General features: G+C 43.7%; 1 protein-coding gene across 1 annotated transcript in view; it reads right to left on the minus strand.

Moving 5' to 3' along the window:
• Window positions 1-955: 955 nt before the first annotated feature.
• FBP2 (fructose-bisphosphatase 2) overlaps window positions 956-14,519 on the minus strand; it is a 30,431-nt gene continuing 16,867 nt past the window's right edge. The window contains exons 4-7 of the mRNA XM_032392937.1: window positions 12,992-13,132; window positions 10,718-10,855; window positions 4,382-4,501; window positions 956-1,304 (exon numbers count right to left, since the gene is read on the minus strand). Of these exons, the coding sequence (XP_032248828.1) occupies window positions 1,110-1,304; window positions 4,382-4,501; window positions 10,718-10,855; window positions 12,992-13,132 (594 nt within the window). The 3' untranslated portion in view covers window positions 956-1,109. The remainder of the gene's footprint in view (window positions 1,305-4,381; window positions 4,502-10,717; window positions 10,856-12,991; window positions 13,133-14,519) is intronic.

Below are 14,519 nucleotides of genomic sequence, written 5' to 3' on the forward strand. Positions count from 1 at the left end.
GTCTGCATCCAGGTCACTGGCATGCCCAGAGCCACAGATCTCCTGTATTTTATCTCTGGCCAGTGGCTGGGATTCAAAACTCCAAGTTTTAAAGGCCCTGGTAAGGTGTGCATACCCACTGCTGTCCCCAGGCAGGGAGGATCAGGGTGTGCCCAGCACCGATCAGTCCATGAAAAGCCTTTGCACAGTGCATGTGCAGAAGCTAGAGTTTATTGTAACACTGACCAAAAAGCTGGAGCCAGGCTATCAGCCTTCTGCACTTAACTCAATCCCGTACTCCCCTTGCCCTAGAAGAGCCATCACAGAGGCTTACTTCTATTGTGGCTGACAGCAAAATGCAGCAGTGATGTTATCCGAGATCCGCTCCAGCCTCTGCACTGCCCACAGCCAGTCCCAGAAAAGCGACTATTGGCCATGCGTAGAGGTTCAAGCCTATTGTGGCTCAGAGCAAAAAGTTAAGAGGTTTTCTACTCTCTACGCACCCCTCTGACCCTGCTGACTTTGCCCCGCAAACCGGGCTTACTCCTCTTCCCCGCCCCATGGCTTCCCAATCCCCCAATTCAGGGCTGCGAACCATGCTTCTGTCAAATTCACTCGTTCAAAATGTGCAGATTGTTTCCATACTCCTCTGATCCTGTTCCTAGTTTTTCAAAATAGTTCAAGGTTAGTCTAGTTATACTCGAAACAAAGCAAGTTCAGGGTCCCCCTAGTACTCTGCTCTCTTGGAAACAGTCTCCACTAAGTTCAAATTTTAAGCCAACCAAGACAAATTCTTAACTGATCTCTAAACTTTATGCCCCAAAGTCCATAGCTGCGGATTCCCTGGCTGAGACTTGGAACTCTAACCCTATTAGCCGCTGTTCATAAGAGAAGACAGATCAAAGTTGTTCTTTTCCCATGTGGGTTTTTATTTTGAGCCCTTCCCACTGAGCACAGAATCGCCTCTGGCTTCTAGAGCTGTGCGGAGCACGTCACTTCGGCTCTTCTTTGGGGGATTCAGGGGGGCTTTGCCTTTTGTTACTCATCACCACTGTTTACAATGATCGTTCCTTTAGGGCCCTTAATAGAAGGACAAGACAAAGAAAAGGCAGCGTTCAGGGTGAAACCCACTACCTGCCTGCCTGGCTTTTCTGTACACAGGTGAGGTATTCCTTCACATCATCCGGGGACCCCAGAACGAGGGGGACTCGTTGGTGAATGGACTCCGGCTTCACGTCCAGCACGGGCTGGGTGCCCGTGGTCGCCAGGCCGCCAGCCTGCTCTATGATATAGGCCACAGGATTGCACTCGTACAGGAGCCGAAGCTGTGGGAGAAAAAGAGTCAGGTGGACAAGCTCTGCAGGGGGCCAAAAATCCCGAAGCCACACCCCTAAACCTTGCTGGGGAATTCCGGGAGCTGAACTTCAGTGTCTTCTTAGCATGAATACACTGGGTTCATCGCCTTGTCTTTGGGGCACCGCTGGTCAGTCTCTAGCTGTCTTGTGACCTTTGTGTTTATGAGAGGCCTGCCTCCTCCCTTGGGAGGATGAGATCGAGACACTTGTTTGCTGTTGGTTCAGCAGTGAGGCAAACGGATGCTGAGGCCTGGTCAGGAGCCTCTGTATGTGAGGTCTTATGGCTAGCGAGGAGTCCAGCTTAGATGAGATGGAAGGTCACCTGGAGAGTACTAGGTGGCCTCTCAGGATAACCTCAGTGTTCGACATCATGTGGCAGAACCCCACATCTCAAGTGTCAGCTTGACCAGGTAGTTTGCTGGGGTTTAAACGGCCTTTTCTCTTGGCCCCCAAGACTGAGTTAATGTCCACTGTTCGCACTGCTGTAGCCTCCTGCGCGGTCCTCTTCAGTTTGTCACACTGAGGGTTGCCCTTGAGGGCAGGGACAGAGGCTGTCTGGGCTGGCCACTGTGGCATCTCCCTTCCCAGTAATGTCTGACACAAGGGAAGTGTCCCAACAAGGCTACTCTGTCCCTTGCCCAAGGGCTCCCAGTGGAAGGCAGAAATGGGCAGGCTGGGAGGGTAAGGTCAGCCTGTGCTCTGCTTTCCAGGTTGTGCCCGTGGACCCAGGAATGAGCCTCTCCTGAGGAAGGCCTGCTTTTTCTACCAGGCACTATGGGAACTAGCAGGCGTCTGCCCTGCCTCCAGGGAGTGGCTGGGGAATTACATTGAAATGGGCTGGACCCAGTGCCTTTTTAAGGCCTATTTCGGTGATTATGCTGTGATTCCCTCCTGACCACCCCAACCCCCACCAGACACACATGCACATCACATTAGATTCAGGGTGACAGTCCGGCTGCATGTTCTAACTCAGTATCATACTATCTTCCCCTTCCTTCCCAATAGGTATAAAATCTGTATTTAAGAGAAAACAAGTTCCTTTCTGTAATCAGCTTACAAAGTGGTTGAGCCAGCTTTCTGCAAACTTTTCTTTCCCATTCTTTTCTTCAAATCCATTCTGAAGATCATTTGAAACTCTTTGAGAAGCAGTCATATCTTGTGCTAATTTCTGAATCATTGTTATTTCATGGTGAAAAACGAAATATCTCTGGTCTAGGTTAGAGAGCCAGGCATTCAGGAGAGAGTAAGTTAAGACTCCAGGGGGCATACTGCCATTTTGGTAAAACAATATACACTACCCTCACCCTAGACCTCCAGCTCTTGGAGCAGTGGGTGTCCTGGCAGGGTACAAAGAAGCCCCAGTGGGTGTGGACACACTTGGATCTGCTAGTTTTGTCCCTGATCATCCACAGGAGGGACACTGGAGGCCAATCGGTCCTGGACAGCTACCTGTCAGCTTCTAGAACTCGGCTCTTTCTTCCCCTTTTCCTTGCTCTGGGTGCTTGACGATGAGGGGTTTGGGATGTCAGACAAAGACTCAGACTATAATTAAGTAGCCTTTGTTTGTACTATGTTGATTCAGATACTTAAAAGAAAAAGAAAAAAGCACAACATCCTCACATAAAGTTTGTCTTTGAGCCAAGGCTGCCTTTCACCTAAAGTTGCCCTTGTAGTAAATTCATCTCAAAACACAATGTACAGGTCTTCATGTTGCTTTGACCTGCAGTCCATGTGATCTACTTTTTTTCTGCAATTAAAATCTAAACAGATATACAGAGACAAGCACACATAGGAGAAAAGGCATACACATCTACCCCAGCCCCAAAACACACACCGATGCGCTCACAGAGACCACAAAAGCTAAAACACAGAGTTCAGGAGCCAATGATACTTTCAATAGGGATGGTGGTGATGGTGCTATGAATATATAGATCTATACATGGAATTATATGTACTTATGGAAATGTCTCTATAATTACATGGGCATATTTTCTGACTCGTTGTAAATCATTTTAACAATTATTAAGAAATAGCCTAACATTTTCTGTGTTGGAACTGAGTAGGCAGCAAGAGTGGTTCTATGTAGGCATTCCCTCATTTTCTAGATCTCATTTACTACCCCGTGCCAGCACCCATCATGAAGACTTGGCTGTGATTCTTACTTCCGAAAGTTATAATATACCTAAGCTCAACACTCACATGAAGAGAAATTCCTGACACAAAAATCTTCCCTCTGGTCTCATGTGCTCTTAGATTTCTTATCATGGCTTTGAGTCTGGCATTCCAATAATTCAAACTGCACACGCTGGGAGACAAACATACATGTGGCCAGTTGTTGGTGTGTCTGAGAGTACAGTAGATGTTTGTTTTGATTTGTCTACTTACCTACGATTTCTATGATTGGCTAAAAATCAGAGAGGTTTCCATGGGAGGGTCTATTCAAGATAGATGCATTTGGATCATAAGATTCCCATCTGATCATATAAGTATTTTAGGGTTTGTGTCATAAAGTTGCAGTAAGATCACCCAGGAGCTACCTTTCCAGAAGTACTAAATAAGTTCTGACCAGAAACTCTTATTCTGGAGTTTGGGAACTCTCTAGAGGATTCATGGGTAGACTTCAGGTCATCCGTGAACTCCCTAAAAACGTATGTAATATGTATGTTTATGTGCATTTTTTTTCCTGGGAAGTGGATCCATACCTTTCATTAGATTCTCAAAGGGTCTATCATCCAGAATCAGGTGATGCTGAAGCTACGAGTCAGGTGCAGGACATAGAAAACAGTAGATGAACACAGCTGACTTATAGTGAATGATGGGCATGAGGCCAGGGAATTCCAAGGCCAGTGAAAATTGCCAATAACAACTTCAGCTTCTACCACAGCCTCAAAATTCATTAACGGGAAATACACCGCTTTTCTCTTCCACCTGCCCACTCACAAACAGATGTGAAAAGGACAGAGCAGTAGCCAAAAAGCAGGCATGAAGAGAAAGGGAACTCCAACTGGCTTACTGACTGATACAGCCAGGGGACAAATGAGAATTACCTTGCCCTTAGGACTTTTCTGGTTCGCCGGGTACAGGAAGATCCCTCCATAGACCAGGGTGCGGTGCACATCGGCTACCATAGAGCCCACGTACCTGGCCCCATAGGGAGCACTGCCATCCTAGAAGGCAGAGAGAGAAGAGACAAGATGTTCACCTGGATTACATACTCCCTTACCCACATATCCTGCCTTAGGAGGTTTGCAAAGGAAAGTAACTATTAAAGGCTTCTAAGGGAAGAAGGAGACATCAGCAGCATTTAGGTTTGGATTAGACAAGCAAGAGATATTCACACACACACACACCCCCAAAAAAAGGATTGAATTGCAATAAAAGCAGGCGGTGTAGGTGATTCCAAACCCTGAATATTAGGTGGAATGCAAAAGTAGTACTGTTCACAAATTGTGTGTAAACTCAGCTCAATAAATAATTTTTTTAGCATCTTATTTATGCCTGGCACCAGGCCAGGCCCTGAGGATGCCAGAAACGGGAAGACAGTCTCTGCCCCCAAGGAACTCACCAACTGAAGGGGGAGACTAGCATACATAAATGAATAAAAATAAATGAATTTACCCCCCACCACTCAGGGGGTGGGAGGCATGGGGTGGCTGGGTGATAGACATTGGGGAGGGTGTGTGCTACGGTGAGTGCTGTGAATTGTGTAAGACTGTTGAATCACAGACCTGTACCTCTGAAACAAATAATACATTATATGTTAAAAAAAAAAAAAAGAAGAAGAAGAAGAAGATAGCAGGAAGGGAAAAATGATGGGGGGGAAATCGGAGGGGGAGACGAACCATGACAGACTATGGACTCTGAGAAACAAACTGAGGGTCCTAGAGGGGCGGGGGGTGGGGGATGGGTTAGCCTGGTGATGGGTATTAAAGAGGGCACGTATTGCATGGAGCACTGGGTGTTATACGCAAACCATGAATCATGGAACACTACATCAAAAACTAATGATGTAATGTATGGTGATTAACATAACATAATAAAAAAATGAATTTACAATTTTATGATAAAAAGATGAATAACCCAATTTTAAAAATAGACTAAAAACTTACCTTATACCACATGACAAATTAACTCAAAGTGGATGGAAGACCTACACATTAAGAGGTAAGACTATAAAACTCTTAGAAAATATCAACAGACTTTGTGGGGAAGAAACTTGAAAGAACTGGTATCAAAATTTTCTAGCAAAGAAAACAGGAACATTTGTGAAAATGAAGAACAAGGAAAAGAGTATCTCTACCAAATCTAAGAGCACACATTGAACTAACAATATTTACATATACAAAGAAGAAATGCAAACGCTGACAAGTAGATCAGAATAGAGCCCAGTCCTGGGCCTAAAGATAGACGAGAATTTCGTTTATTCTGAACAGGACCTTTCAATCAGCGTGGGAGAGGACTATTAATGAGCAGCGCTGGGCTAGCTGCTTAGAGAAGAGGTGTATAGGATCCCTACCTTATTCTTTACAGCCAAATTATTTCAAGATGGAGAGAGTTAAAAGGAGAAAATCACAAATAATTTAGAATAAGCCTGTCCAATGAAGTTCTCTGTGGTGATGAAAACAGTTTTTATCACCAACGTCCCATATAGCAGCCACTGACCACGTGTGGCTGTTGAGCTCTGGTAACGAGACAGGTGTAGATGAAAACACAATTTTACATGTTATTTACTGGCAAGTATTTTAAATTTAAATAGCCACATATGGCTAATAGCTATTGTATTGGACAGCACAGAAGAAGAAAACATGAGTACATTAATTTATAATTTGGTACACAACACCCATTAGATATAAAGAAAGATAAATTTGATAACATAAAATTGTAAACACCTCTACGGAATCAAAAGCTGAAAGTCTACACATATTTCTAACATGAATAACAGATAAAAGGCTAGTTTCCTTCATTTACTAAGCACTTATACAAGGCAAGAAGAAAAAGACAAATAATACTAATTAAATATTTGCTAAGAACAGAAATAAGCAATTTACTAAGACAAAAGTAGGTGCTCAATAAATACAAGGAAAGCTGTATGACATAAACCATAATTAAACATGTGCAAATCAAGCCACAAGGTTCACTTTTTTACCATCAGATGGACAAAAATTTAAAAAGATTCACCATATCTGCACTGGCAGGGACACAAGGAAATGGGTACTCTTCTGGACTATTTAGCCAGAGAGTATAAACTGATGCAACTTTTCTGGAAGAGTATTTGGTAACATCAGCATGTGAAATGCTCATACTCTTTGACCCAGCAACTTCAGCAAGATATGTGCCCTACAGATATACTTGTAAAGGTAATGAGCATACAATTTTGGGATCTCCATTGCAGCTCTGTGTCTCCTGATGGAAAATCATAGACAAGCAAAGCTGCTCTCCATAAGCAATTAGCTCGATCTGTCCTCTCAACACAAGGCTGGGCAGCCCTTTCAGTCAATGTCATAAATCTGTATGTGCTTGTGTAGAACAATCTCTAAGTCATGAAAAAGAAAATCAGATGAGCTAAGATGCTCTACCTGATGTTCTTAAAGGGTGGTGGGGTAGATATGGAGATGAATGTGCATTATCCCTCCCACCATCCCAACTCAAAGAATAAAATCAGCACTTGGCAGTGGTCATCCCTGGAAAGAGCAACCTGGCTGGGGGTAAAGGAGAGAGGAGGCTTTCACCTATAATTTTGTATATTTCTGTATGTTTTACATTTCCTAATCTTAGATTACTTTTTAAAATTGAAGTAAAATTCACATCAGATAAAATTAACCATTTTAAAGTATATAATTCAGTGGCATTTAATACATTTATAATGTTGTACAACCATGACCTCTATCTAGTTACAGAACATTTCCATTACCTAAAAGAAAACACGATACCCATTAAATAGGCTCTGTCCTCCCTTCCCCCAGTGCTTGGCAACCATTAATCTGCCTTCTGTCTCTGTGCATTGACCTTGTCCTTGCATCTGGCTCCTTCCACTCAGCATAAATGTTTTTGAGATTCATCATGCTGTGGTATGCATCAGTACTTCATTCCTTTTCACAGCTGAATAATGTTCCATTGTATGGATGTACCGCCTTTTTTCATCTGCTCATCAGTTGATGGACATTTGAGTTGTTCCCACCTTTGGTTATTGTAAATAATGCTGCTATGAACATTTGTGTGCAAGTTTTTTCTGAATATATTGTTTTCAATTATTTGGGGTGTATACAGAGAAGCGGAATTGCTGGGTCATACGGCAATTCTATGTTTCATTTTTTGAAAATTTTGTTAACGAGAATAAAAATTACAGTTTCAATCAATTGGAAGCATTATGGACTATTTAGTGTTTTCTCCCTTGGGGCTTTCTGTATTAAAAAATAGTAATTGAAAGTACTTAAAAGAGAAAGCAGCAGCTTCATGCCAACACCCACCAGGCCATCCTCTCCTGCGTTCATCTCTGCCCTTCTCTCTTCTCAGAGAATTGCTGAGGGAAGGGGGCACAGATTATTTTCCCTACTTTCCCTCTAATCTTTCTAAGGGATCACTGCAAACCTCCACCATAGCCAGGAGGATGCCCACCACTCTGTTGAGGGTATCCCCATTTGTCCAAAGTCAAAATTCCTTTTTGTATCTACAGGTGGAAATCCTAGAAAGTAGCTTTGGGTTTCATTGTCTATTCATCTCTATTTCTTATCAGTTAGTATTGGACACTCCCAAGACCATCCAGCACTTCCATCAATATGATCTTTGTTTTCACATCAAGAAGAAAGTCCCTCCCTGGACTCTCAAGCATTGCCTGAGGAAATCATCAAGCATTCACACTGGTTTCCTGCTGTTACATGTAGACTAAACTTTCTGGGCCCGAACCAACTAATCCTTAGTCTTCAATTTATGGAATTGTAAGGGATTTTATGTAAAAAGCAAGCAAGAAAAACCAAAACTTCCTAGAGACAAAACAACTCCTTTTATGCTAGGGGCAGATGCATATTAAATCTAGAATTTCATGTTAAAAAACAACTGGAGGATTCTGGAGACTTGCCTTATGTTGGGGAATATGTGCCTTTGCTGTTGAGAAGGGTCTCATCTTTGAATTGGTATTGAAATACTGAGTAATATGTTCGGCTCAATAGTCTACCATTTCCATGATAAGTGAACACTGACTTTCTATTTTCTAAGAGGGACTACTCCTCTGAACAGCTGTTGCAGAGTGAGGAGGAGGTCAGAATAACCTGCTGTTTAGATCTTACTGCACGAGTCCCACCCGTTCAGCATACTGGGTGCAATAACGGGCAGCCATCTATGGGCTATTCGAGTGATGTTACCCTGTTCTGTATGTAATGCATACATTCCCCTTTATTTTATTTTTGTCTCACTGTCTCCATTCTGAATCTGTAGATTAATTTTATAATGTAGTGAAATGTCTAAGAAGCTGCCTAGTGCAGTGCTTTTTCAAGTGTGGATGGAAATCCATTAATGGGTCATAAAATCCATTTAATGGGTCATTACTAAACATGTTTTTTTCAAATGAAATGCAATCTAAACAAATGGAACAGAAGAGATCAGATCAGAACAGAATAGAATTGAATAGAAAAGAATGAAAAAATATCTTAGAGCACAGTAGACAGTAAGGTAGTTTACTTTTGTTTCGGTGGGGCATGTGTGAGTGTGTGCGTGCATGCTTGCACACATGTGCTCTGAATTAAACAGAAAATGCATTTGTTATTAATGGTCACAGTCAAAAATTCTTCAGAACCACTGGCCTAATGGACCTTTCTTACTCCTGGGACATCTCTTGTGAAACTGTGTAGACCCTCTTAAGGAATTTACTCCATTTTGTAAAATTGCAAAGTGTAGCTTTACCTTAGAACCTAGTGTCTTTCTTCTAGCTGTAGTCAAACTATCTAAGCTGGCCTGTGAGAAAGGATACAAAAGAAACATCTTTTTTAAAGAGCAGAGAGCATTATTTGGGAGGGAAAATAGTTAAAATGGAATTGAGAAAGATCTTAAATATCTTCTAAGAGTTCCAGTTTTACTGAGAGGGCAAGGGATTTATGTTTCTTCCCTGACTAGCATAATCATGCTCTTTGCGTGGTTTTCCATTTCGGAGCCCAGCCTGTGGTAAGATTTACAAGGGGTCCTCGTGGGGTCAGCCTGTTCACCAGCTGTCGGTCACTCATGAGCTGATGCCTTTTTTCTCATTTGAAATCTCCCCTTCAAAGAGATTTATGGTATTTTTTGTGCAGGACTTTTGTTTTTTAGTGGTAACATAAATATCTTCTTTTATGGGCTCAAGGAGAGGCACTTTTTAGCTTAGAATGGGAGCCACTATGAAACATCTCCAAGACCAGAAGCATGTAAATAATATTGACTTTATCAACCTTACAATTCACATCCTGTTACTTTTGCCCTCAAGACGTTGGATGGGTTTGTGCGTGATGGCGAAATACAACCCTATGAAGGAGAGGTACAGGAAACTGCATTTTTGAGAACTTCACTTAAAAACCAAATGAAAGAAAGTAGAAAGTTCTCTATAGCTTCAGCTTGGGGCCACAGAGGCAGGTCCTGGGATCCTGCTGACTGACTGCCTCTTGGTCCCAGGGAATCATGAGCTCTTTCTCCTTGGAGTTCATGAGGACTCCCAGGGACGCCAGGCAGGCACCCCATACCACTGCCTTCCCACCACAGGATAAAGGGCCTCTCTTGTGACATCGCCCAGAATTTGGTGAGAGATGGTCCCACTTGTAAACAGGCTTGCATTCCTCTTCCAATTTAGAACAGACTTTACACTCTTGATCTGGAAATTCTTTGACTCTGCTCCCACACCTGTCTTAAAAGCTCTCTTAGTATGGTGAATATACTGAATGGATTCTTTGGGCTGCATTAATAGACACATGAAGTCCAGAACTTGGTAATCCCGTTGAGAGACAAAGAACATCCTAAAGCTTGGGGTAAACACAGGACATATGAATGGGACTTTCAAATATAATTACTACACCTAAAAGCAAATAAAAGTGAGTGACCAGAATCTATATAGGTGGTAGCTCAGCAAGCAAATGACCTGACAGGTTCTGGCCTGAACCCTGAATTTTGAAAATGTGGTCTGTCTTCTTCATAAACAATGTCTCCTGGAAAAACGAAACTAGGGAGTATTATCTTGAGGAGGTAACTTTTAGCTGTAAAAGACGTTGCTCGTTTATGAAGAAAGGCACAGTCTGCCATTCTCATACTGATCAGAGTCATAAACAGCGGCATCACCTCTTTCAGCCAGGCTCCCAAAGCCGCCACCCAAACAGGGACCCACTGAGGCAGCATTCTCCCTGCTACTGCCTTAGGCTTTCTTCACTCACCTCAGGAAATTTCTTTCTCTGCACATATTCTGAGGTGGCAGCATCAAAATACTTGGCATAGCCCTCATTGAGACTGTAAATCTTGCCTTTCTGTTTTATCTTGACATCTTTTTCCACGAGGACAAATTCACCGAGAGCCTAGAAGGATGAAAAGAAACACCTGGAAGAAGAGAGATACCAGGAAACAGAAGGCAACAGCACAGTCCCCAACAATCAGAGAGCATCGGAAGGTGTGCGCCTGCTCGAGGAGCCCGGCCGTGCCATGTCCTTCTGCAGCTCCAGCGGTGCTCTAGCAAGAGATGGAATAATTCAGAGGAAAGAGGGAACGTTTCCTTGCTAATTTTCACTGCCTGACAGATTACTTATTTATAGGGAAGCTCAAAGTATTAATGCCCCAAGTTCTCATTCCTGGTTAATTCCTAATGTTTCCAGGAAGATTTGGGCCATCGACAATGAGAGGAAGAAGTTTCATGGACAGGATTCATCATAAAGGTAGGGGATGCAGTTCCCCTACAAATGTGTGGTCTGTTTATTTTAATGACTCAGTCCTAGAAACCATGAAAGATCCCCAGTATCCCAGTGACTCTTATACAGGGTAATGAGGAAATCCCTTCAATCAGAAACTGTATTCACTTGGCATAAGAAATGAAAAGGATAAAAATGAAAGAAATCATCAGAATTATTAATAAAATTGTGCCCACTGCCCCCACCGTGGTTACTCTGCAGGACATCCCTCAGGTACCCATTTATCTGAGTGCTTATGGATGTGATTAGCTGGCTGCATGTATCACCTTGAAAGGCTGGATGTCTCTTTAAGTCACAAGGAGAAAAACCAGGCTTGGAAATGTAATCAGTTTTAATGAACTTTGAAGACTAAGAAAGTGAAATCCCCCAGGCTGATAGCTCACAGCTGGCAGCTAGACTAGAAGGTTCCTAATAAACATAGGAATTTATATTCCCAGAATATAAAAGAGGCAAGACCATGCTGACCATGTCTGAAGTAAGACAGTGATGAGAATACTCAGCAACCACAAAAGTAACTAAGCATCCTTCCCCTCTGCTGTGAGTGATGACTTCTTCTTAACCAATGAATCTCTACCTTCACTTCAATCTTCCCACCTCCCAGATAAAAATGATTGATACACAATCATTAATTGAATCACTCCCAAGCCAGAATTGACCCTCTCTTTCTTGAATCCTCCTGAGATCATCAAGCAAAAGCCCACTTGCTATAGTGTAAGTCCATCCCAACTCCCTCCTAGCATGACACTCTACTGTTCTTCTAGAGCACATCCTTCCTTGTTCAGTAAACTCAACTTCTTTTTATTATAGGCAAGTTCCTGATAGTCTCCGGCTCATGAGCTTTAATAACTTGCTGTGGACATTTGTTGCTTTGGAGCAGCCCAGTGTGGAGTAAGACTTCCTAAAAGCAGCCTAACTCCCTTTGAAGAAGTAACTCTTCTCATTGGATGCCAATCTAGGAAGACTGAGCCTCCTCCAGCCCAAGGTCAGGCATTTGACTTAGCTTGGCAAATTAAATATTCCTCCCTGGCACTTGAAACCTGAGTGAGAGACACAGAATCAGGGGTAGTGTCCAGACCAGACTGGCCATGCTGCAAGCCTGGGACTCCTGCATCCTAGTCCTCAAGACCTGCCCATTTCCAGCCTGTGTCCTGAGCTTTACCACTAATACGGTAACATCCTTTACTTAATTGGGAAGAACATCTACTTTAGCGGCAGTCCCACAAACCCATGCTGTCCAATAGGGTAACCACTAGTCACGTGTGGCAATTTAAGTTAATTAAAATGACACAAAGTTTTAAAACTGAGTTTCTTAGTCACACTAACCACATTCCAAGTGTTCAACAGCCACATGAGGACAGCACAGATTACAGAACATATGCATGGTCACAGAAAGTTCTATTGGATGGTGCTGCTCTAAAAAATCCATGTTTCTGTCTAGACATCGGTAACATTGGGGTTTTTTAAATTATTGTATTTCTATAAGCCAAAGAGATTGGATGCATTTTTGGATTAGAAACTCCTTAAGGGCAGAGCCTGGTTGATACGACAGACCCCACAGAACACTTCAAACGCCCTCCATTGGACACAGGTCATTAATATTTTTTGATGTTGGTGTTGATTCCCCAACTAGCCTCTCTTGTCCCAAAAGCAAGTATTAAGAATGACCAGAAAATTACCCCAGCCGACTGGGATTCATGCACAGAGACGCAGGGAGCCCTATGTACTGAACCTGCTACATTAGGTACCTACTGGGTCGAGCATGAAGAGGTCCACGCCTTGGCCAGTGGAAAGAGCCACGAGGGTTGCACTACCATAGAGGGCATAGCCTGCAGCCACGATATTTCGGCCTGGCTGCAGAGCATCCTTTTCAGAAGGCTCGTCCTCTGTGGTCTATGGAAGAGAAAAGAGAAACACGGGGTGTTATTGTCTCTGGACAGAACCCTTTGCCAGAGGCCTGGGCTTCAGCTCTCTTTGAACCACTGAAGGAAGTGCAGTCCTCAGAATTTTGAGCTGAAGCACACGCATCTGGAGGGAATGCATTGCCATGGTAACAAATGGTTCTAGCTGAGCCATTGCAGAGGCCATCTTTGGACTTCTCCCTGGTTTCCGAACACATTTGTCTGCATCCTACCAAAAACCACCCCAAGATGCTAAAACCACAGCCCCTCTTAAAAATTATAAGCCGTGCTCCTTAACTGTTACAACAACCAAGGTCATTAAGCTTGATCTTGTGCCATATCTCATTGTACGTACTCAACGGTCCTCTGAGGGAAATATCTTTATCATCTCCATTGTGTGGATGCACCACTCAGAGCCTGAATGTTTGGATAACTCACCTGACACCAAGAAGCCTCAGAGCTGGAGTCAAGCCCAGGCAGCCTGGCCCGGGGCTCTTCCCCGTTCCACGTGCTGCACCTCGAAGGCCTTGCCCTTGCTTGCCCCCCACCTCCACCCCCACACCTCCACCCTGAGCCCACGTCTACAGTTCTGAACGTTTTCTTGAGGAAGCTTTTCCCTTTGCCATGGCAGCAGTGCAGGTGTGAGTGGGACTTCAGAGACAGGACAGGTGGGGATGCTGAGGAAGGAACAGCGAATGTTCTCAATGGAGGGGCAGGGCTGCAGCTGAGATTCCACTTTAGACCCGCTTTCCCCAATACCTCTCGAAGGTTCCTTCCTTCCCCACCTCCTTGTGCTCTAAAAGGCAAGTGAATAAAATCTGATTAGTTTGGAAAAATGAGTAGCAAACTTCTGGGCTCGGCTGTGAGGAGCTGAGTTGGGGAGGGGGGAGGAGAAGAGGCACGCTCCATTCTTTCCCCACCTTCATCTGGGGTTCTGACTTCACAGCAAAGCCTTCAGGGATGGGAGAGAATTCTGGACAAGCACTGGGGCTGGCTCTGGACCCTAACATAATTGTGGACGGCAGATGTGACAAGAGCTTGGAAGGAGAGGCGAGTGGGCAAACTTCCATCAACTCTTTTCAAATCAGAAGAGCCAGATGGATGCAGCTCCACAGATCATGGCAAATAGCTATGACGAATGTGATAGGTTGAGGCTCCAAACTCACTTTCCCATAGCCTGTTATGCCCAAGGAGCATGGAGCTGGGTGTGCAAGGGTTAAATACGAACTGTTGGCCTCACTGCTTCTAAGCCATTCGATTCCCCACTCTTTGTTTTCTAGCACAGCTACCTTGGCTGTTTAATTAGATGCTTTGTTCTCTCTAGATGCCAGTGGATTTTGGCTAAAAGTCCAGTCCAGAAATATTGCATAGAGATTCCC

This window comes from Phoca vitulina, unplaced genomic scaffold (assembly GCF_004348235.1).
Source record: "Phoca vitulina isolate PV1807 unplaced genomic scaffold, GSC_HSeal_1.0 scaffold70, whole genome shotgun sequence".
NCBI classification, from domain to species: domain Eukaryota; kingdom Metazoa; phylum Chordata; class Mammalia; order Carnivora; family Phocidae; genus Phoca; species Phoca vitulina.